General features: G+C 37.8%; 1 protein-coding gene across 3 annotated transcripts in view; it reads left to right on the forward strand.

The window, feature by feature from the left end:
- The window catches only part of wnk1b (WNK lysine deficient protein kinase 1b), a 122,390-nt gene that overhangs the window by 56,224 nt on the left and 44,171 nt on the right, over positions 1 to 21,995 (forward strand). For all 3 annotated transcript variants that reach the window (XM_030150377.1, XM_030150378.1, XM_030150379.1), the window contains exons 4-11: positions 5,748 to 5,968; positions 7,053 to 7,210; positions 16,113 to 16,201; positions 17,585 to 17,724; positions 18,165 to 18,244; positions 18,362 to 18,547; positions 18,756 to 18,843; positions 21,100 to 21,275. In XM_030150377.1, coding sequence (XP_030006237.1) covers positions 5,748 to 5,968; positions 7,053 to 7,210; positions 16,113 to 16,201; positions 17,585 to 17,724; positions 18,165 to 18,244; positions 18,362 to 18,547; positions 18,756 to 18,843; positions 21,100 to 21,275 — 1,138 coding nt within the window. The remainder of the gene's footprint in view (positions 1 to 5,747; positions 5,969 to 7,052; positions 7,211 to 16,112; positions 16,202 to 17,584; positions 17,725 to 18,164; positions 18,245 to 18,361; positions 18,548 to 18,755; positions 18,844 to 21,099; positions 21,276 to 21,995) is intronic.

Genomic DNA, 21,995 nt, shown 5'->3' on the forward strand with positions numbered 1-21,995 from the left:
TGTGCAGAAGCATATACAGAAACAACTGTAACACAAAACCACACTAAATCACTGATTTTTCCTGAGGCTTTGAAGATAACGGCTATTACAGATGATGACTCACCTCCTGCTTTTTTCTTCTACGTATATTTTCTGTTGTTCACATCAAGGTTATAATAGTTTTGGATTTTTCATCATAGTTTAGTTTTATTCAGTTTTAACTTTTTTCTCTAATTCAGTTAGTTTTAGTTCATTTTTAGAGCAGGTTTGCTCATTTTTATTAGTTTTGTTGTTTTTTTTTTTCTATATGCTTAGTTTTAGTTCAGTTTTAGCGTTAGTTTTAGTCTTTTCATATCTTTTATCTTCCTCGCCGTTGTATTCAAAGACATCCCTTACAGGACTCTGCTGCTTTCTCGCAACTTTAGTCTCCATGTTTCCAGGTAGAGTGGGGACGAGAAGCTGACTCTAAAGTCTAAACGACAAGTGACGAGAAGTGACGGACTGTAAAGTGCCGTATGGTGCTGCCAGTAAAATTGCTCGAGTGAAATAAATCAATTTCGTATCAATCTGACATTGACAAAGATGAAAACAAAGGAAATTTTATCCATAATTTTTATGCATTTTAGTTAGTTTTGTAAGCACACATTACAGTTTCAGTTAGTTATTGTTTTTTCTTTTAATTTTAGTTTTTATTTATTTCAGTTAAGGAAAATGTTTTTCCAATTCTAGTTTTCGTCATTTCGTTAGTTTTCGTTAACGATAACCTTGGTTCACATTGCCTGCCTCAGTGTCATGAGCATTTTACATCCCAGCATGTCTCCACTGCTGGTATACAGCTGATATGTCTGACCCATTAAATGCTAGATATGTACAGTATTTATATGACTTACTGGACTATATATACGACTAAACGACATACAGTATATACGTGACCTTAAAGTTAGACACCATCAGCCCCCTTATAAAATGTTCTGATGAAGCTATATTACAATTCAGCACTTGATTTAAATCCACAAAATGATGTGGGAATATCTAGTGGCCACAAGTATGTGTCACAAACTGTACATGAGTGTTTTGTGTGTTTGCATGTCAATACCAGGGGCGACTGTGTGTCTGTCCGCTCCTCGAAAAAACGTCACTGTGGAGAATTGATGCGTCTGTGGCTGTCATTGTCCATGCCATGAACGCGTGCCAATCTTTCTGCCTCATAGACTCGATGTGTCTGTGAATGTGATTGTTGAGCTACTGACACAATAAAAGCCTAAATGTGGGGAGAGCAGCACAACCCGCGCCCCATGCAGTGCATCGTGGGACATTAGCCCACCTGCCAGCTGCTGCTTCTGCTGCAGATTCCTCTCATTCCTGACAGAGACAGACAGAGGGAAAAACCAAATGGGGGGTTGGGGGGGTGGCAGAACAATTCAGAGTTAAGTTATCTGTACTCAGTTTTAGTCTGACATACACAGAGGGTGAGACAGGAAATTCAGTCAGGTCAGCAGACGGTGACAGTCACACACACATCAGGAAACACAAAAACACAGTCACATCAAGTGATGGATACATGACAAGATGGACAGTGCAGTGTATGTAGGCAGAAAACACCAGTGAACCACCTGTGGACACAGTCAGAGGTTTAGTCCATCAACACAGTACTACCAAGGACAGTAGCGCCCTCCACTGGAAGACTGAAATATATAGCCTTTAAATCCATGAGTCAATGCAGAGGCTACATTTTTTCTATTAAACACACAAACAAAACAATTCAAACTGTAATAGAAGATTGTGTCTGTGTGTGTTTGTTGACTAACATCAGTATTATGAGTAAAAGTAATATAAGGCAAATATAAGATATCCATGTTGTGTAGCAGAAGTTAGTAATTTATTATGTCTTTGGGTTCATTACAAAAACGTGTCATACAACAGGTTTAAAGTACAAGCATAGAAAGAGGAAAGAAGAGAATAGGACTGTTGTATAAGGATTTTATGAGTCATGTATAAATGGAAATAAAACCTTGGACCACATAGTTGGCAGACTGAGCAAGCAGCACTAAGAAAACATATACCCATATGTAGAATACTGTCTACAAATGTACATAATCTGTATGATTATGATGAAGCTTTTTGTCACAGGCAGGTGAGAGAACTGGGTTATGTGACACTGATATGTCCTCCTGTATTGTGTGTAGACTGTTCTGTACAGGGAGCATACATAAATGATGTTCAAATTAAAACCTACTAGAATGCCTGCACGCTGTTCCAAAGTATACGTGTGCATGCATGCACATATATGACCAGGACCAAGGCTGCAGAGGGATTGGTCGTCATTCGGATGAATTATGAGACAGGAGACTCTGGTGGAAAATCCATGAGAGATGATGAGAGGAGGACTGATAGGGAAAGAGGGAGATAGTGAGGGTGGAAATACTGACCAGCATGAAGCATGGCCTCAGGCATTAGAGGCCCCTTATCTGTGTGTTTCACTGTTGGATCTGTTTCCATGTGTATGAATACTATGAATACTGTGCTGTTTCTGTGGTGTATGGGCGTATTTTGGGGAGTAGTGTACATCTGTGTATTTGGGGAGCTTTCTGGGAAATGGAGCCTAGTTGAGTGATTGTGTAGAGGAGATGCTTTGTGCTGTGTCACTCCAGTGCTGCATGCCACGGGGTTTAACTCATCTGTCAGCACTGTTCTGACTTCAGAAAGGGAGAGAAAGAAAGCAGAGGAGACAGGCGAGGGAGAGGAGGCTGGGTAGGTAAATGAACAATGGCAAACATATAGAGACGAGAGTACACGTTAGCTCAAAAAAAAAAAAAAAAAAAGCCAGAGACAGTGTGTGCTAGAATAGGGATGGAGACGAGGATGAGGGTTATATTATTTTTATACAAATTTACATTTTGAGATACAGCATGCACCTTAAAAATCCTCCAAAGTTTTTTTTTTTGCTACGTCTGTTTTCTCTGACTTCAGTTCGAAGGCAAACACATCCCTGGTCTAATAGGATGTTTGACAAACTATAATATCTGCAATGTTTATTAATATTCTTGTTAAATGAAAACACCACAGTGTAATGGACACAGTAGTATTTCCTGTACTTTTACCATAGGTGCTCTCGTCAGTGGTCTGACTTTGGTGTGAGCAGACTGGTTTGTGATGCTGAGTAAATGGCTCCTTGTCATTGTTGGAGAGGCTGTAGACACTCAGGATCTTTGTGTAAGTGGAGCTGCTCCCCATGCAGCTCTGGCCTTGGATAGGACGAAAAGGACACCTGAAGGCTTTTTCTAACTTTGAAGGGTCACTGAGGCATTTAGGCTATAGCCAGATTTACTAAGATTAAAGCCCAGACATTGAATTAACAAAATAGTTAAAAAATCAAAAAACCACCAGCTCAAATCTGATTCTTCCCATCAGTGTAATGCAATAAAATATGTACCAGCAGAATTAAACAAATCCAAAAGGGAATAGTTGATCTGCTGTGAGTCCTACAACACGGATGAATGCTGAAAAGATGATGTTTTCCCTGTCGACATCACTGAGTTGATTCTTCACTTGGCTCTCTCTGAATTTCAAGACTTGAGGGGAAAAGGGCACACACTGACAGCCTTCAGTTCTTCAGAGGAGATGGGAAACACTTTGCTTGAACTTTAAACATGTAAAAGCCCTAATGAAGAGTGACAGTCAACTGGAGGCTCTTCTATAAAAGATGTGACAGCAGCTTTTTACCAAATAATGACGTCTAATTCAGCCTTGTAATGAATAACATAGCTGTGTTAAAGCTGTTTGACTGGGACTGAGCTGAATGTTGGAGGCAGAAATCCTCCTTTGCACTAAATCTTCCTGTGGATTTCCTGTCAGTTTCCTCTCACATACCAAAAACATCCAACAGGTGGACTGGAGACTTTACATGACCCACAGGTGTGGATCTGTGAGAGGTGTGTGGGCGTCATAACTCTAGACAGCAATAATACAATCCACCTCTGTTCTGAACAATTTTGACATTCAGATAAAACAATTACACATTAAACAGTACTTTGTTGCTTTCAATCATGGTCGTTCACAAATGGTGAGTGACCTGGGCATGACTACACTGTTCAGTATAATGTAATACACTAATGCTTAGCATAAGACCAGTTGGCATCATAAGAAAGTCTTGCCTTATGAGGTAAAGTCGATGTTAGATTGATGCCCTTTTGTGTGTTGGTGCCTGTTTAAGTAAAAATCTAAATCTTACCAAGTGTATTTTTCTCATTTCTAGTCAAAATGTCTCGTCACACTTAAAATAAAACAATCACCTAAAGCACAGGTGTCAAACATGCGGCCCAGGGGCCAAATCCGGCCCATCAAAGGGTCCAGTCTGGCCCTTGGGATGAATTTGTGAAATGCAAAATTAGATATTAAGATATTAGCAATCATTTTAGTTCAGGTCCCACATGCAGACCAATTCAATCTCAAGTGGGTCAGACCAGTCAAATACTATCATAATAATCTATAAATACTCCCAACTCCAAATTTTTCTCTTTGTAAATGTAAATATTTTCATGTATTTACACTAAAACAAAGTATAATTTCACAAAAAATGTGAATAATCTGAACAAATGTATAGAACTTGAAATGTCTTAAGAAAAGTCAGTGCAATCTTAACAATATTCTGCCTGATACTGAATGTTGTGTGTATTTGTAGATCCACTGTGATTTGTAAGTTATAATGAACATGTGGAAATGATAAACTGAAACATAATATTGTTAAAATTATACTTATTCTCTCAGTTTGTTCAAGTTATTCATATTGTTTGAAAGGACAGTTTGTAGATGTAAACATTGTCATTGTTTAAGTTTACTTTTTTCACTGTAAAATACAGAGAGAAGTTTGGAGTTGACATTATTTATTTATGTTATTATTTTACTGGTTTGGCCCACTTCAGATCAAATTTAGCTGAATATGGCCCCTGAACTGAAATGTGTTTGACACCCCTGACCTAAAGAGTAACTTTTCAGTGAGATACAAGAACTTATTTGTAGACAATAGATCTTAAAAATCTTATTTCGAGAAATCTTACCAAGATAATTTTCACTTGTTTCATTGGCAGATGTTTTTTCTTGCTTAATTCAAGATTTTTTTTTGCTTAATTCATGCAAAAAAAATCTGCCTATGGAACAAGTGAAAATGATCTTGGTAAGATTTCTCGAAATAAGATTTTTAAGATCTATTGTCTAAAAATATGTTCTTATATCTGGCTGAAAAGTTACTCATTAGGTGATTATATCTTATTTTAAGTGTGATGAGTGTGTTCATGTCTGTGAAGGCACTCCGTACAGTATGATATATCTCTTTAAGCTGCTTGTCTGACTAATCCACTTTGTCTGAGCTTCATTCTTTACTTGAAGCTTTATCTGTGTTTCAGACGCCTCACAATCTTATCTTGCTTTCCCCTGACTCTCCCTGTCTCTTTCCTGTAATGAATTCACCCCATTTTTATGTTTTTTAGTGTCATTTGGATACTGATGCTCAACTAAATGGTGCTACTACTGTGTGATGCTTTAGAAGTCAATGTTTTATTTTTTGTATATATAGTTCACGCAAATAGTTTTTTTACTTGATCCTAGTGGCCCTGTGCAAAAGCAAACATGTTTGCAGTTATGCTCTGTAAAAGGCAACTAGAACAGGATATAAGGCAGTTGAAACTGCAGCTCTTGTTTTAGTTTGGTACAGTTTATCTAGCTGTGTCGACTGACGTGCTCTTTTATGTCTACTTTTCTTTGTCCTGCAGGTACCTGAAGCGTTTCAAGGTGATGAAAATCAAGGTTCTCCGTTCGTGGTGCAGACAAATCCTCAAAGGCCTCCACTTCCTACACACCAGAGCTCCACCCATCATTCACAGAGACCTGAAATGTGACAATATATTTATCACGGGGCCCACAGGTTCAGTGAAGATCGGAGATTTGGGTTTAGCAACGCTTAAGAGGGCGTCCTTTGCCAAGAGTGTCATCGGTAGGATAATATGTCTGCACACTGAAGACACAGACTTTTTATTGCACACACACACCTGGTTGAAGCCAACCTCAAGGCCAATTACGAAGATGTATGTGTAAGGTGGAATAGCAGATATGATTTACTTGCACGTCGGTTGCACATACAGATACATTCTTTGCACACTGCACACACCCACTGTAGATTAATTTTACTGCTTCTAAAGTGTCTGGTTGTAAAGGCAAACCACAGGTATTTGAAAAGTGAAACATACACCAGCCACTCTGCTAGTAAGCTAGGATTAAGCTGTCTGGAGATTTGATGTCTGCATATACACAAGCATACACCACGCACACAGTTTGTATATAATCCACACACTTGTGGGTCCGGAGCTCCTGCTGCGTGTTCTCCATAATAACCTGGCTGCTTTTCAGTACTCCTGTTAGACAGCTGACCACAGGTATTCTGGTATTCACATACATTCCTCTGCACACAGTATAAGTTTGTACACACTCTCATGAAGTTAAGGCAGGAATGAAATCCTTAGAAAAATCAAGCTGCAGCTTTGTAGTAATTAGGCAGACCTCAAGTATTTTCCACACACACATGCTGATACACAATTGTGCATAAACATACACTACAAACTTTTTTTGGCTCCTAGATGATAGCAGTAGTGAGTTTTTAAGTTGGTGTTTGTATAAGGCTTAGGATGAACACATTTCATCTGTATTTCATTGCCATACGTGATCTACAACAGTATGTAAATTGTGCATAAACCAGAGAGCTGTTTTTTTTTTTTTTTTTTTTAAATTTCAGATCCACAGATTTGTGGCATTCAGGTCTGTAACACACTCCAAAAAAATGAGATTGGGGATGGTTTATGACTGGTAATGCCGTAAAAAACATTAGAGCAATGACATGATTTGAAACAGCAAAGATGTGATTAATGTCAGGAGGGGATTTTAATCATGATTTATTACAAAAGCAGCCTCAGCCTGTCTTTATCAGGTCAACTTCTGAAAGTTGGAGTTGTGTGATTAAAAAAATTAGAGAGATTTTTATTTAGCGACACAATATAAAATGTCTTTTATTTAATTTTCATCAGGGACCCCAGAGTTCATGGCCCCGGAGATGTATGAGGAGAAATATGATGAATCTGTAGACGTCTACGCCTTTGGGATGTGTATGCTGGAGATGGCTACGTCTGAGTACCCCTACTCTGAATGCCAAAATGCTGCGCAGATCTACAAACGGGTTACAAGTGTAAGTCTGCATTCCCTGCTGTGACATAGGTCATTTTTTTGGCCTCTAATCTCTCTTTGCCTTCCCTCGGCCGCCTCTGCCACTCCCCCCATACTTGTTTACTGACTGTATTAATAAGTTTGGCATGAGCTGCAGGAGATCCAGTCATATGACTGTGTTTTTCTGCTGATTAGTCTCTCTCCTTTTCTTTCTCTGTCTGTTCCCACATCTCTCTCTTTTACTCTTTCTCTCTCTCTGCCTGAAACAACAACAGAAACAACAGGAAACTGTAGGTGGAGGTAGTCGTGTTGAGCTGCATTTGTTTCTGCACCACTAGACGGCAGTACTGAGCAAGTCACGGTGCTTGAGTTGGAAATATTTTCCTGTCAGATGCATATGTGCTTGTGTGGAGAAAGGAAGGCTACACTTAACGCTGTATCAGTGTGGTTCAGGTTTAGAAATACTTTACAAATTATTGTTGATGAATGTGGTCAGCATAAGCAGTTTTAAATAAAAATAGTGGATGTCTCGTTTATGCATGCTTCATTAAAGAAAAGGACAGTAAATCAGTACTTTTGATGGTTTCTGTTTGTTTTGTTTTATCATCTAAGTTTTCTTCCATGTCCTTGTTTGCTCTCAGAAAAGGCATCAAATAAATAAATCTGCAGTATTTCTTTGTGAACAGTCATGAATTGAATCAACCCGCTTAATTGAAAATAACTTGATTCTGTTTTCTGTCTTGTGGTACTTTTAAAGTCTGATGTGTTGTAGACTGCGGTTGGCTGCAAATGTGGTGATAACAGAATAAAATAGAGACGCAGATGGAGAGGACAACAGATGCAATCAGGCCGTTTTAAGTTGAGTGCTGCTCAGGTCGTCACCTCGACAACAACGCAAACACAGACACAGATGAGAGCTGTCTCTTCCATCTCTCATGAGGCCCACAGCAGCTTTGTTGAGGCCGACAGTGATGGTTAATGGACTAGAGGAATTTACTAGAAATCTCTGTCTCTACTCCCTCCATTTACTCCCCTTTTTCTCTACATCCTGTTCTGCACATGTCTGATTTTGGAAGTAAACATTTTATTAGATGTAATAAAAAGCAAAGTTACATGAGACTGCCGTTAAACTTAAATATTTGCATTTGCCAGAGAACAGTCCTTTTAATAGTTACGAGTAGGAGCTGCTTCCCTACAGATAAAACAAGAGCCTTCAATTAGAGCTTGAGCTTAGTCCAAGTTTGGTTACTTTAGAGAAATGCTGATACAAATGACACTTTGCTGAAATCAAATTAAAGCAATACTAAACACTAAAACATGTTTTTTTAAGATGTAAACGAAATCAAATGATTACATTTTACTGAAACGCATCTATGGTGGTGATAGTGCACATAAAAAAATGACACCATGTATGTAAAAATCTGGATTTTATAGATGAAAACAGCTCAACTTATCACATACTGTTGGAAAATCTTTTTGAGCCATCCCACTTCTATGCTGATGTAGTTGTACTTATAGTATTGTTTTACATCATGAAACTCAGATTTAAAAAAAAAAAAAAAAAAAAATAGCAAAAAAACCCCAGACTCACACAAACAGGAAGGTTTTGCCACTGCATTAGTTTGTCTGTTGGTTTGATTCTGAAATACTATATTAAAACACCACAGTGACACAAACACACAGGCTGTAAAGGTACACTTTTAGTTCTCTAGGAACTTTAGGAATACTTCAGGGCATTCATTTTCTTGCAGCAAAATAATAGATGACAGCAAGAAAAAGCATCAAAAGTATAACAAGTGGTGCCAGGCACTACAAACCCCGCCCCTCATACATATTGTAGCTTTTTTTGGCATCAGTCCAGCAGATGTCATCATGTCTGTACGTGTGCTGATGTCAGCATATCAATTACCTCTATATATGTGCCAAGTTTGAAGTAAATTGAAACAAAGTTGATGTTTTATAGACATTTGAATTTTCACCTATTATAAGTAAATGGGAGAAGAAAAAAGATTTTAAAAATTCCTAAAAAATTGAAACTTTAGCCTACTTTTCCCGAATTGTAATGACTTCTATTCTGGGTTATTGGCAATCTATAAACCCGATTTGGTATGAATTCAACCAATAGTTTTGCTGCTAGAGTGTTAACAAACAAACAAACAAACTGAACCAAAAACAATACCCCTTGCCTCCCTTTCGGGGGGCGGGGTAAAAGTATATAATAATAACACTTTGAGGTGGACCTGTATTTAACATAAAATCCAATGAGCCCATTCACAGGCTCCTCTGATTCTGTGTTGTCCAGATTGTCCCTGAACTACTCCTGCTTCTCATCCACACCTGCACATTCAGACACTGACCATCCTCATCTCAGCCAGTTTCTAACTTTGTAGAAATGTTCAGAATCATACAGTTGTTGGAGTTAGATTCAGAACAGTGGTGAAGTCGCACTGTAATTAATGCGATAAATGCTGTGATTAATACCTCCTTTACTGCACAACAAACATTCATTGACAATTCAGTTGTCACCTGTTGTGCTTTACTTTATTATTATTATCTTTTTTTTTTTTTTTTTTTTTTTCAATAATCCACATTGGAATCCTGATCTGTGCTGCTTGTCTATTGTTGTTAGGTGTTGATATTCTATATATATTGTATATGGATTTTAAGTAAAACACTAAAATAAATAATGTAATTTTAGCTCACGTATATAGAAAGAAACACCTACAAATTGTGAAAATAACTGAGATTAAATTTTTTTGGCTATGTTGTGCAACTCTAATTTAAGGACTGTAAAGCCCCAATGAGTAACAGTTTATCTTGAAAAATATAAAATTCACCACTGTTACACTTATCAAACTTAAATGTGAAAGTTGCTACTTGTTTTTAAGTGTTTTTTCTTTATAGTTTAGGTTTGTATGTTCATATACCTTATACAACTCCAGAAACACCAAATAGCGCAGCCCTAGTTTTAATGTATAATCAGATTCAATGTTCAGTTCAGTAATGGATTTAACATTGATAAAAAATCTTTTCAGCACCATTAGTACTAGAGAGGAACCTTAAAATTTGGAAGGATTTAGATTGAGATCGTTTCCTTTCATCACCACTAGAGGAAAAAAGAGCTGTTCTCTCTCTGTCTGCTCATCCCTCTGTCCATGTGTCTTTCAATTTGATTTAGACCACTGAATAAATTCATGCAGTGTGTTTTAATCCATATGTCTGGACCTCAGTCTCCCATAGTCCCATGTCTTCTCCAGCCCATTGATTTCATCCACCCACCAGCACAAAAGGTTCCTCTAACTGCTCAGTTTAGTGTTGGTCAGATTGTCTCTGACGCCTTGTAACGTGAAGTGGTAGTCAGCCGGAGTGCGCTAGCTATAGCTATTAACATGAGCTCTGGGATATCTGAGAGAAGAACCAAGACTTTTAGATTTCCACTGATACTTTATTTATTACACATTTAGGAACCATACAATACCAGGTCTCCACAGCGCTAAGGCTAAATCATACATGAATATAGAGTAGTCCAAAATATATGTACCGCTTGTTACTTTAGTTGTAGAGCACAGAGGTGCATGCATGTGTGCCATGTCCATGACACTGAACCGGAAAAAGGTACAGTGACCTATAACCTCAAAGTACAGTAGCAAATAATAATAATAATAATAATAATAATAATAATACTTATTTATTTACTTTTAGGGACAGAGCTGAGAGGGGAGGTCCACTCACACACCTCGACTGTACAATTTTAGTTCATGAATTAAAAATTATTCTTTCTCACAGAGTCTCACACACACACACACACACCCAGTAGGGTTTTCAGAATAAAAGCCTCATTAAAAGGTGATGGTAGTTTCAGCAGAAAGGCCCAGGTGTTCTGTAGGGATGAAAGGAGGACGTACACAAAAGGGTGGGAGCTGGTGTCGGGATGGAGAGGTGTGAGTGGAGCTGAGGTGTTGACGGTTATGGGAGGCGGAACACACGGGAGGCGGAATACCCGGTGTGAGGTCCCACCCAATGCTGCTTGCAGCTTTAATTTTTTTAACTGTTTTTATCTGTTTTACTTACTTTCTATTTTTATTCTCTGACTTCCCTTTTAATCATATTTATTGTACCCTGCCTGTAGCGCTTTGAGCTTTTTAGATAAAAATGTAAAGTGCATTACAAATCAACTTATTATTATTATTATTATTATTATTATTATTATTATTATTATTATTATTATTATTATTATTATTAATAATAAATAAGAGAGGTGCCATCATGTAGTGCTATAAAGTACTGCAACTGTAATACAATAATACTGACTGTTACAGCCTCAGCCTTTGGGTTCAACTCTGTGTCGGACTGAGAGAGAAGACAGGGTTTGACTGACTTTCACATCAGTTTTGTCTAGACAAAACATTTAGTCAAACAGTCAACCTGAAATCAGTTGTCTGTATTGATTATTGTCTTGTACGCTCACACAAACACAGCCTTGTGACAACCCCAGGGTTCCCCAGTCACCTGCTTCCTTTTATTCCCCTGCTCAGTCCAGTCTTACACAGCAGATCCTTCTCTCCTTCCACATGAACTCAAAGACCTTGACCTCTAATGCTGCAGTGAGTGATAGTCTTTTAGCATCACTGGGCAAAAAATTCGCAGTTCCTTTCAACATACAGTAATTCAGGTTTGTCTGAGAAGACATGCATCTACCTGATCTATGCCTGTGTTTTCAGGCTGTAGAAAATCAGCCCAGCGTCAGAGCGTTAATCACCAATGTCTGATCAGATTCCATCAGATGTGACCTGCTGTACCCTGGTCTTCATCACAGAATATTGGAAAAGCGACCTCTTCGGGTCACCTGTAGTTATATTTAGTCTTTTAACCCTTTCATGCATGAATTATGAGAACCTTTATCCAAATTTTTTTCCTGAGTGTTTTTATTCCTCTTTAGACATGACAAAAACAATGTGATTGAAAATTTTCTTATGAACCTTTTTTTCTTGGAGTTGCAAAATTGTCCACTCAGCTAGACACCATTTAATTTTTGAAGCAAAGAAACATGTATTTAATGATATATTGTGTGAAAACTATGAAATAAAAACATTTTTAATGCTGCTAATCTGATGTTTTCTCACATTTTAACATACTCTAATACTAGTCATTACTCACTTTATGGAGATAGTGTGCAAAACATAATATCAATAACAAGAAATTAATTTATACTCAAATATATTACTGCAGATCAGATTTATCAAGAAGAGCAAAGTTACAGTAATGGTATGAATTGCAGTGTTTTGATGATGCATAAGTATCCACTGTGTTTGCTGATATGGAACTAAAGCAACAAAATTCATGACTATATAATAGCTGTCCACTGCACTGACCACTATGCATGAAAGGGTTAATTTGGACAGAGAAGAGCAAACTGCAGAAGGAAGGTGTGCGTTGTTAAATTTCAGTGTTTTTTTTTTTTTTTACTTTAATTTTGGCTGGTGCAGCTTCAACATTTTAATATCAGACACAATAAAATGTCTGAAATAATTTCAACTGCACTGGAGTTGAGTAGTTTCCATCCATCCATTTTTTCTTTAGTCTTGATGTATTTATTTTGACGGACAGTAGGACAGAGTTTCAGCTTCTGTTTAGCTCAATGTCACAGAGTCAAAGTTTTCAGACACCAAGTTCCCTGTGTCTCGAAAAAGCCTTATAACTTGTGGAAATGGATGTCATGAGTTTAGAAACCTTGCTTAATTTTCATTATGTGAAGTGAATTGTGTACCACCTGTGATGGTAGGGTAATGCTTGCCTTCCAACCCTTGGTCCCCTTGCTTGGCATCATGGGAAAGTCTAAAATCAGCCAAGACATTAGGTACAACAGACTTTACTTAATTAGGTAAACATTAAGAAAAAATAGACTTCCTCCAGTTTGTTTGTTCCTTGGAACAAATTCTGAAACATTTGAACATACCATGTTGATCGGGGTCCACCAGAGGATTACTCATCCATTGATTTGTTCAGAATCAAATGATGTGTACTGACTCCCAGAGATACAGTCGTAATTTGATGTAACGGGTTCAAAAGCATCAAGTTTTCAAATGAGGACTGTGATGCAGACCTTTAGACTTCTGAAGGAATGTTCTCTGCTCAGAGGTTTATCCCTAATGACTACTCTGTAAATATTAACTTGTGTTAATTTGTTTCCCTAAAGTTCATCAAATTTCGTTATTAGTAATGTACAAACAAATGACTCTTACTCTTTATTTGTATTTTGTTTAGGGATGCACTCATTGGAAGTTTTTACAACAGTTCACTTTATTTCTATAAATTAATGTTTTTGTTTCTTCTGCACAGAAGGGGAAATAAATGGAAAAAATACAACTAGAAAAGCACTCAGAGAGCGCAGACCTCCGCCAAGGCAGATCAGTGATTACCCCCCCCCCAATGTCTGTCTGTCTGTGTGCAAGATAACTCAAAAAGTTATGGACGGATTTGGAGGAAAATTTCAGGAAATGCTGATACTGGCACAAGGAACAAATTATTAAATTTTGGTGGTGATTGGGGGTGGGGGGGCCATGGGAGCCCACTGATCCACTTTCTTTTCCAGAAAAGCACTTGGAGAGCACAAACCTCTGCCAAGGAAGATCACTGCCCCCCCCGATCACCACCAAAATGTAATCATTTGTTCCTTGTGCCAGTATCAACATTTTCTGAAATTTTCATCCAAATCCATCCATAACTTTTTGAGTTATTTTGCGCACGGACAGACATACAGACAGACAGACAGACAGACAGATAAACCAACGCCAGCAAAAGCATTACCTCCTTGGCGGAGGTAAAAAAAAAAAAAAACAATACCCCTTGCCTCCCCTTCAGGGGGCGGGGTAACAAACAGAATATCACTAGCATTGGCCCAGAGTTAGCTTAGTAACTTAATTATTTTCTCTGTTAATTTCTGGGATTCCTCAGTGTTTTCTTGCTTTTCTCTTCTTTATTACCACCATGAAATATTAGGTTTAAATTCTGAGAACATAGAAATACTCATTATTACCATATTTGCAATCAGTCATTATTAACAGTAATTACACTGAGTGGATCATTACATTTGTAAGCTGAAGAAATACTATTGGTCCAGTGATCTCAGTTAAAACGATAAAAACCCTTGCATGACTTCACTTCAGCTTCTGAGTGGGTCACAGAGGCTGGTTTACTCTTCCATTCTTCATCTGGGGCTGATGCTGTTCACTTGAGGCTTCCCCATGGGTATTGTATTAATCTTCTGTATCATTCCTCTGTCTTCTATGAACAGGATGTTGTGGTATTTGTGTGTTTTACCTCTTAAATAACTCTAACCTGGTCTGATTAAAGGACTTAATGCTAGTTTGTGTTTTGTCTGGTTGAAAGGTAGGACAAACTAGACATTTTGTGGACATACATCGTTGTTTCAGTACCTCTTCTTCTTCTTCTTCTGGAACATTCCTCAAGTCCAACCATCCTTACGAAATAGAATCTGTACTGTAGGTTCCTTCTTCTGTCAGACTTAATACCATTACTTCCTCCGTCAGCCCTAACTTTGTTTGGCCCAGGAATCTCAGTGTGTGTTTGCTTGATTGATGGAATGGGGGGGTTGTTATGTAATGGTGAAATAGAGGGGGGTGCAGCTCAAGAGGAACAGGTCCAAGAAGAAAAGAAGGGAGCACAGGGCTGGAGGAAACGAGCAGAGGGAGGTGGTCAGTTTTTGGCACAAACAGGTTGAGATGAACAATAAGTCAGTCGGTCTTTGTGTTTTTCTGTCAGGCTTTCAGTTAGTCAGACAAGCAGCTCTTAAGTCCACTTTTCCACAGAGGTAAGTCACTCCTCTTTCTCTTTTTACTGAATCATAAATCTGTCATTTGGCTTTTAACACAGTCAACTAACAAATCTACCTCTAATCTGCACTCATCTTTTAATTCCCTCCATCTGCTTTCAGACATTTTAATTGAATATATTCTGAGAAACCGAATTGAATGTCTTACACCATGTATGTTAATCACTTAATGCCTTTTATTTCTGGAATAACAAGTTGTGATTCAGGTGAGTCGTTCAGGCGGTAAGCTTTGACACAGATCCAGCAGAAATAGATGATAGATGATGATGGTGGAAAGGGAAAAGAAAAAAAAACTTCTCTCTTATTCTCTAAGATGAGGATTAAACTTCATTTCATGAATCTTTATTTTTGTTTCAGCCTTGATTTGTTTAGAAAATCAATTTATGTGTAATTGAAACTTTACCTAAAAACGTGATGTCTTTGGAGGTTTTTGACACTGTTTTTCTTTTTTTTTCTATAGTTAATGGGGCCTAGATCCTTCATTGTGCAGCACATTATGCTAATATATTGCATTATCTGTTCTTATTTTCTTAATTTAATCTCATTTTCCCCTCAAATCTGCAGTACCTTTATTATCTCATAGCAGAGCCTTTTTTCAACTGATATGCAGGATTAGTTATAGTTATATAGTTTGTTATATAAATTGTAAAAATGCATCAGCAGGGCTAGGTTTATATCCTCACTCTAAATGTCTCCTTAATTGGTATCTTGGTTTTTTTGTGGATCATAAAGTAACTGGTTGCTGGTGGACAGTTGCCTGTCACACAGATTAACAACAATTTGCAGATCACGTGAATATGAACGGGATGTTTAATTGAATTAGAATTACTGTCAATACTATCTCTATATCTTGACCATTTCATCAGATTTTTAGATTGAATTTGTCAGGTTTTTGACGTCAGTACAGAACGTCAGTGAGTGAATTAATGAATGAACATGAGGTAAATGCAGACTGGAAAAGCAAATCAAACATTGACCTGTTAAATCCAGTGGTACAGGGTTGATATCTTCCTTTTTTTCTCTCTGTATTCACTGCTGCTCTGATCTTATTTTCTGTATGTGATTTTTGCAGGGAGTCAAGCCCGGCAGTTTTGACAAGGTGGCCATTCCTGAGGTGAAAGAAATTATAGAGGGCTGCATCAGGACGAACAAGGACGAGAGGTGAGACACACACTCACTGCCCAAAAGCCATAACCACAACTGTAAAACTGTAAAATTACTTTGACTTGACAAACAATCATTTCTTTTAATATCTTTAATTAACCCATAAAGACCCAAACATCCATCGTTGATCAAAACCATCTACTGATCTAAACTGTTTAATACCTGTTATCCATTAATCTTATCAATACATGTAAATAATTGGTGTAAAATTCAATTTGTCAACTTTTCATGGTCATCACATATGACCTACGCCAGATCCCGGGGGGGGAGCATCCTATTACAAAATGTATCTTGTAAATAAATTGTTGATTTTAACTGTATGTAATAATTTGTCACATGATTGATTGATTGATTGATTTGGACATTCAGAGGCGTTCGTAGTGAACGTGGAAACACTGTCATCTTCTACAACATTGATTCATCATTAAAACCCATGGAGATGGATCAATGACAGTGGATGAAGACACTGGGTTTATGATGAGTTAATAAGAGATTTGACTGAAAAAGTCACTTTTTCTACAGTTTTCTCTGTTTCTGATACAATAACTTTTGAATTTACTCTGAGCTTTAATGAACATCTACATGATCAGTGAATTAAATATAGAAAAATACCTGATTTTTTTACTGAAGAAATGCAAAATAAAGAGGATAATATTACAATAAACAGTGATAAATCACTTAAGAAAGGGTGAATATAGAGAAAAATTCATTTGCGAACTGGCACAAAAGTAGCGCTGTGTCTTTATGGGTTAGCAAGAAAAGTAAAAATGTAATCACCCTGCATTGTTTGAGATGTGATTTCAGCTCCAGTTTCTCTTAGCATGTGCAGAGAAAATTAACAGGAAAATCAGCCTTTTTCTGACTCTTGCTCTAATTCACAGCTTCTCGGTCAGAAATAAGGAGCGCTCTGTTCTCTCTGCCCATGCTGTGGCTTAGCCAAAACATTCACCATAGCCTCCTGTTGACTGCTTTAGAAACTTCAAGTCTAAACTTTCACCCTCTCTTATACTCTCTTTACTTTTCTTTCTTCACTCCCTCTCTTTATTTTAATCCCTGCAGCACAATAGAGTATGGATGGTGTGTGTGGTTGTGTGTCACCCTGCTACATTCATAGCTGCATTCACCGAATTACTTAATGAAACTATGTGAAAAATGCATGGGTGACCAGTCTGGGGCTAGTTGTTGTCAACATGTTGTGGTTCCAAGGAAATAAATAACATGCCATGTCTATTTTATTATTAAATTAGCTCACAGGACATTTCTGGCTCTTGTAATATTTATAATAGTCTGAAGATTAAAAATATATATATATTTCTGTCATTAGCTGAAGTCCCAGAAAAAGCAATCATTGACTGATCTCTCTCTTTTTTTTTTTTTTAGGTACGCTATAAAGATCCTGTTGAACCATGCATTTTTCCAGGAGGACACGGGGGTCAGGGTTGAACTGGCAGAAGAAGATGATGGGGAAATGATAGCAATCAAACTCTGGCTAAGGATAGAAGATGCCAAGAAGCTGAAAGGCAAGGATTTTTAAAGCCTTTACATTTCCTTTTATGTCCTTTTCCTTTACTTCTTTTTCCTTATTCCCTATTCTTTATTTACTTTTCTTTATTCTTTTCTCCTTTTTCTTTATTCCTTTTCCTTATTCCATCTATATATTTTTCCCTTTTCCTTTCCCTTTGACTTTCACCTTTTTCTTTATTTCTCTTTCCTTTCCGTTTGACTTTCACCTTTTTCTTTATTTCTCTTTCCTTTCCTTTCCTTTCCCTTCCTTTCCTTTCCTTTCTTTCTTTCCTTTCCTTTCCTTTCCTTTCCTTCCTTTCCTTTCCTTTCCTTTCCTTCCCTTTCCTTCCCTTCCCTTCCCTTCCCTTCCCTTCCCTTCCCTTCCCTTCCCTTCCCTTCCCTTCCCGACCATTTCCTTTCCTTTCCGACCATACACATTTGTTTTTTTTGTTTTCAGGCAAATACAGAGACAACGAAGCCATCGAGTTCTCCTTTGACCTGAATAAGGACGTTTCTGAAGATGTTGCCCAGGAAATGGTAAATACTGTGGAAATGACTGACGGATAGATGAGTAAACGTATGGGAGGAGATGACCTGATAATGAAGGACACATTTGTTGACAAATATATGCATGACTCAACTTGATCTGTGTAGGTGGAGTCTGGCTATGTGGCTGAAGGTGACCATAAGACGATGGCCAAAGCTATCAAGGACCGTGTGTCTCTGATTCTGAGGAAGCGGGAGCAAAGGCAGCTCGTACGAGAAGAACAAGAGAAGAGGAAACTAGAGGCAGAACAACAGCTTCAGCACCAGGAAGCTCATAAAGCATCACACACACAGGTCTGTACTTCAGCCCAACAGGTGAATGAGCCTGTTTGAGAAGTGGGCTTTGAAGTAAAAACCCAAACTTTTTACCCTCAAATCCATCCAGTTTCCAGAGTTCAGGTGGTCTGTGCTCCATTTTCACTACTTTAGCTGTCAACCTAAAAAATGTGAGTTTTATCTTTACTCTGCTTGTTTGACCTGGCTGTTGTCTGTTTGTCTCCAGGCAGAGACAGAGGACACTGAAGTGGAGCAACAGCAACAGCAGCAGCAGCAGCAGCTTCATTATCAGCAGTCGGGCATCTCTCACACATGTAAGAGCAACATTAAAACCTGCTTTAATACAGGAGCAAATTCAACAAACTCAACATTTTATATTTGATCTCACTCTAAAAAAACATACTGATGGTGGTTTCTAGAGCCAGAACAGAGTTGGGTAAGACTGCATTTCAATATGCCGCCCCTTCTGCATGGAACACCCTGCAAAACAACCTATATCAATCTGAACTTGTTTACTGTACAGGGTGGGGAAGCAAAATTTACAATATTTTGAGGCAGGGATTGAAAGACAGTGTATGACCAATTAGTTTATTGAAAGTCATGAGAATTTATTTGCCACAAGACAATTTACATAATAGAAATTTTTTTTATTCTATGTGTCCTCCTTCTTTCTCAATAACTGCCTTCACACGCTTCCTGAAACTTGTGCAAGTGTTCCTCAAATATTCGGGTGACAACTTCTCCCATTCTTCTTTAATAGTATCTTCCAGACTTTCTCGTAATAGTTTTGCTCTTAGTCATTCTCTTCTTTACATTATAAACAGTCTTTATGGACACTCCAACTATTTTTGAAATCTCCTTTGGTGTGACGAGTGCATTCAGCAAATCACACACTCTTTGATGTTTGCTTTCCTGATTACTCATATGGGCAAAAGTTTCTGAAAAGGTATGGATAATAGTGTTAGGTATGATTATGACATCAGTATATGTTTGGTTTCAAAACAATTGACGTAGTGCCTGCTGAGAAAAAACAACTAAATGTTCATTGTAAATTTTGCTTCCCCACCCTGTAGGTGAATTTAAAGCAATTTTAGAGGAGCGTGAAATCAATGAGCTTGGTCAATGCAACTATTTTTAAACTTGCACAAATGAGTGTTTTGTCACTGTCGATTGTAAGTGGTTTTTTTTTTTGGTTTTTTTTAATGTGTAGAGTATGTCTTGTCTTGTCAGGAAGTGTGTGTTATGCTGCTTTTCTTGGCCAGGTCATTCTTGAAAAAGAGATTTGCAATCTCAGTGAGGCTTTTTTACCTGGTTAAATAAAGGATATGTACTTGGAATGGCTCTTTCCACAACAGGACAGATGTAGTGCTTTGTATTTTGTAAAAATCTGTGAATAATCAGACACGTCTACCGCCTGATGAATATGTGTAATTAGAGTTATTAGTGTTCACACTGAACCACACACATACTGGAAATGTGCCACAGTGTAGTTTTAAATCAAATAAAACACATCTACAGTAATGGTGTTGGTTGCATGTCAATAGAATAAGTTACACCTTTTCAAATGACCTGTGTGCGTCATTCACACTTTACACTCTCATGGACTCATCTCAGAGTGTTTGGTTCAGACAGAACCAGCTGGAAAGTCACAGATACTTTCAGAAATAATTACTAGAGCTGTGAAAAGTCAAGATTTGTCATAAATGTGATTCATAAAGACATCAGGGTTTGCTGGTATGCAACCTTAAGGCAAAAATCAAAAGAAATATGAAATATTTTCTGATTTGATTAACCTGTTTTTTTTTTTTTATCTTGAACGTAATAAACAAGTTCTTTGAAAGTTTTCTCAGTGACAAGTAATATATAAATGAAGAACAGCCATGTAGGATCAAATAATATTACAGAACATGAAAGGTCAAATGCAAGTCCAGAAAATCACATGGAGGCTTGAACAGTTATTAGATAATGGTGTTATTGCATTTGTTTTGCTTAACAGTAATAATCATCTCCAAACACAGCTGCATAAAACAGAAACGCTATTTTTCATTTTCAGTATCATTCATTCCTTTGCATATTTGTTAGAAATTTGGGGTAATGTTTTATTATTTCTAAAGCTATTTAAACTTTATTTTATTTAGTTTTTTATTGAACTTCTATTTAACCAGGAAAAAGCTCACTGAAATTAAAAACCTCTTTTTCAAGAGTGTCCTGGCCAAGACAGCAGCAGCAGAAATCACAGCCATGCATTAAATCTTACCTACATCATACTGTACAGCCACACTAAAAATATACGTAAAACACAATAAAAGTCTGTTCTAACACCATACATAAACCACTAAACTAAGAACATACACATAAAACACCATCAATAATTGAAAAGGTTCTAAAAGTATAACAACAATGTTCCTTAAAAGTATCTCAGAGCAGCTTTAACATGGCTGAACTTGAACATGCACAGATAATGTTTCATGAACTCAGTCGTATAAATGTAAAGACCCACAGGTTAAATATGAACAGGATGAACAGGTGAAAGACCCCCCAACGTCTGAACATGTGTGTGTTTGTCTCAGCTGAAGGAGGTGTGGACAGCGGCCAGGGTTCGTCGGTTTTCTCCTCAGACTCCCCCCACCTGGGTCAGCTGACAATGTCATACAGCTGTCCCCCCTCCTCCCAGCCCCACTACCCCACCACCCCCTCCGTGACCCCACAGCCACACCCCGGCTATGCTCAGCCACCGCAGCCAATGGTGAGTGTATAAGGCACCGACACGATATATTATGCATGTGTACGTTAAAAGTTTCACTTGTGTGGGGGCCGGGTCTCCGTTTATCACATCTTTGAGAAGGGCTGAACTCACAGATGTGTTTAGAATGACTTTGTAGTGAGCACTGCCCCGTGTTTCAGAGTGGGAGTGAGTGGACTTGAAATTTGCAGTGTTTGTGAGTGGGTCGACAGGTCTAACTGCAGATATGAGTTGAACTAAATACACAAGCATGCTGGTGATGGTTTCTATTTGAAGATGATCACCTCTGACCTGAAGAAGAGGAGTACCAGAAGGTATTTGACTTTTTTTCTTGGCCACAGAAGCCATAGAGACGAAGCAACAAATGACAGGATCTCAGGTAGTTACCTAGCAGATAAAAAGTCTAAGTGAGTGACAGTTTCATTCCACACCGTCAGGCAGACATTCAGGTTCTGCTCAGTTCGATTTTACAAATCTGTCAGAGCGTCTTTACAACACACATCATGCATCACACTTTCCTTCATTTCTGACGTTCAGGTCTTTCTTTTTCATTTAAATCCTTGTATTTTCTTTTATTTATTGTTACTTGTTATTATATTACCTGTTTGTTTTCTTTTATAGTTTTTTAGACGTGTTAAGGTTTTTGAAAGTTTGGTTTTTAGTTGAATCGACATCAATATTCATGCATTTCACTTGTAAAAAGATGGATATTTGCACTGACTC

The sequence above is a fragment of the Sphaeramia orbicularis genome, chromosome 12 (assembly GCF_902148855.1).
Source record: "Sphaeramia orbicularis chromosome 12, fSphaOr1.1, whole genome shotgun sequence".
In the NCBI taxonomy this organism is placed as follows: Eukaryota; Metazoa; Chordata; class Actinopteri; order Kurtiformes; family Apogonidae; genus Sphaeramia; species Sphaeramia orbicularis.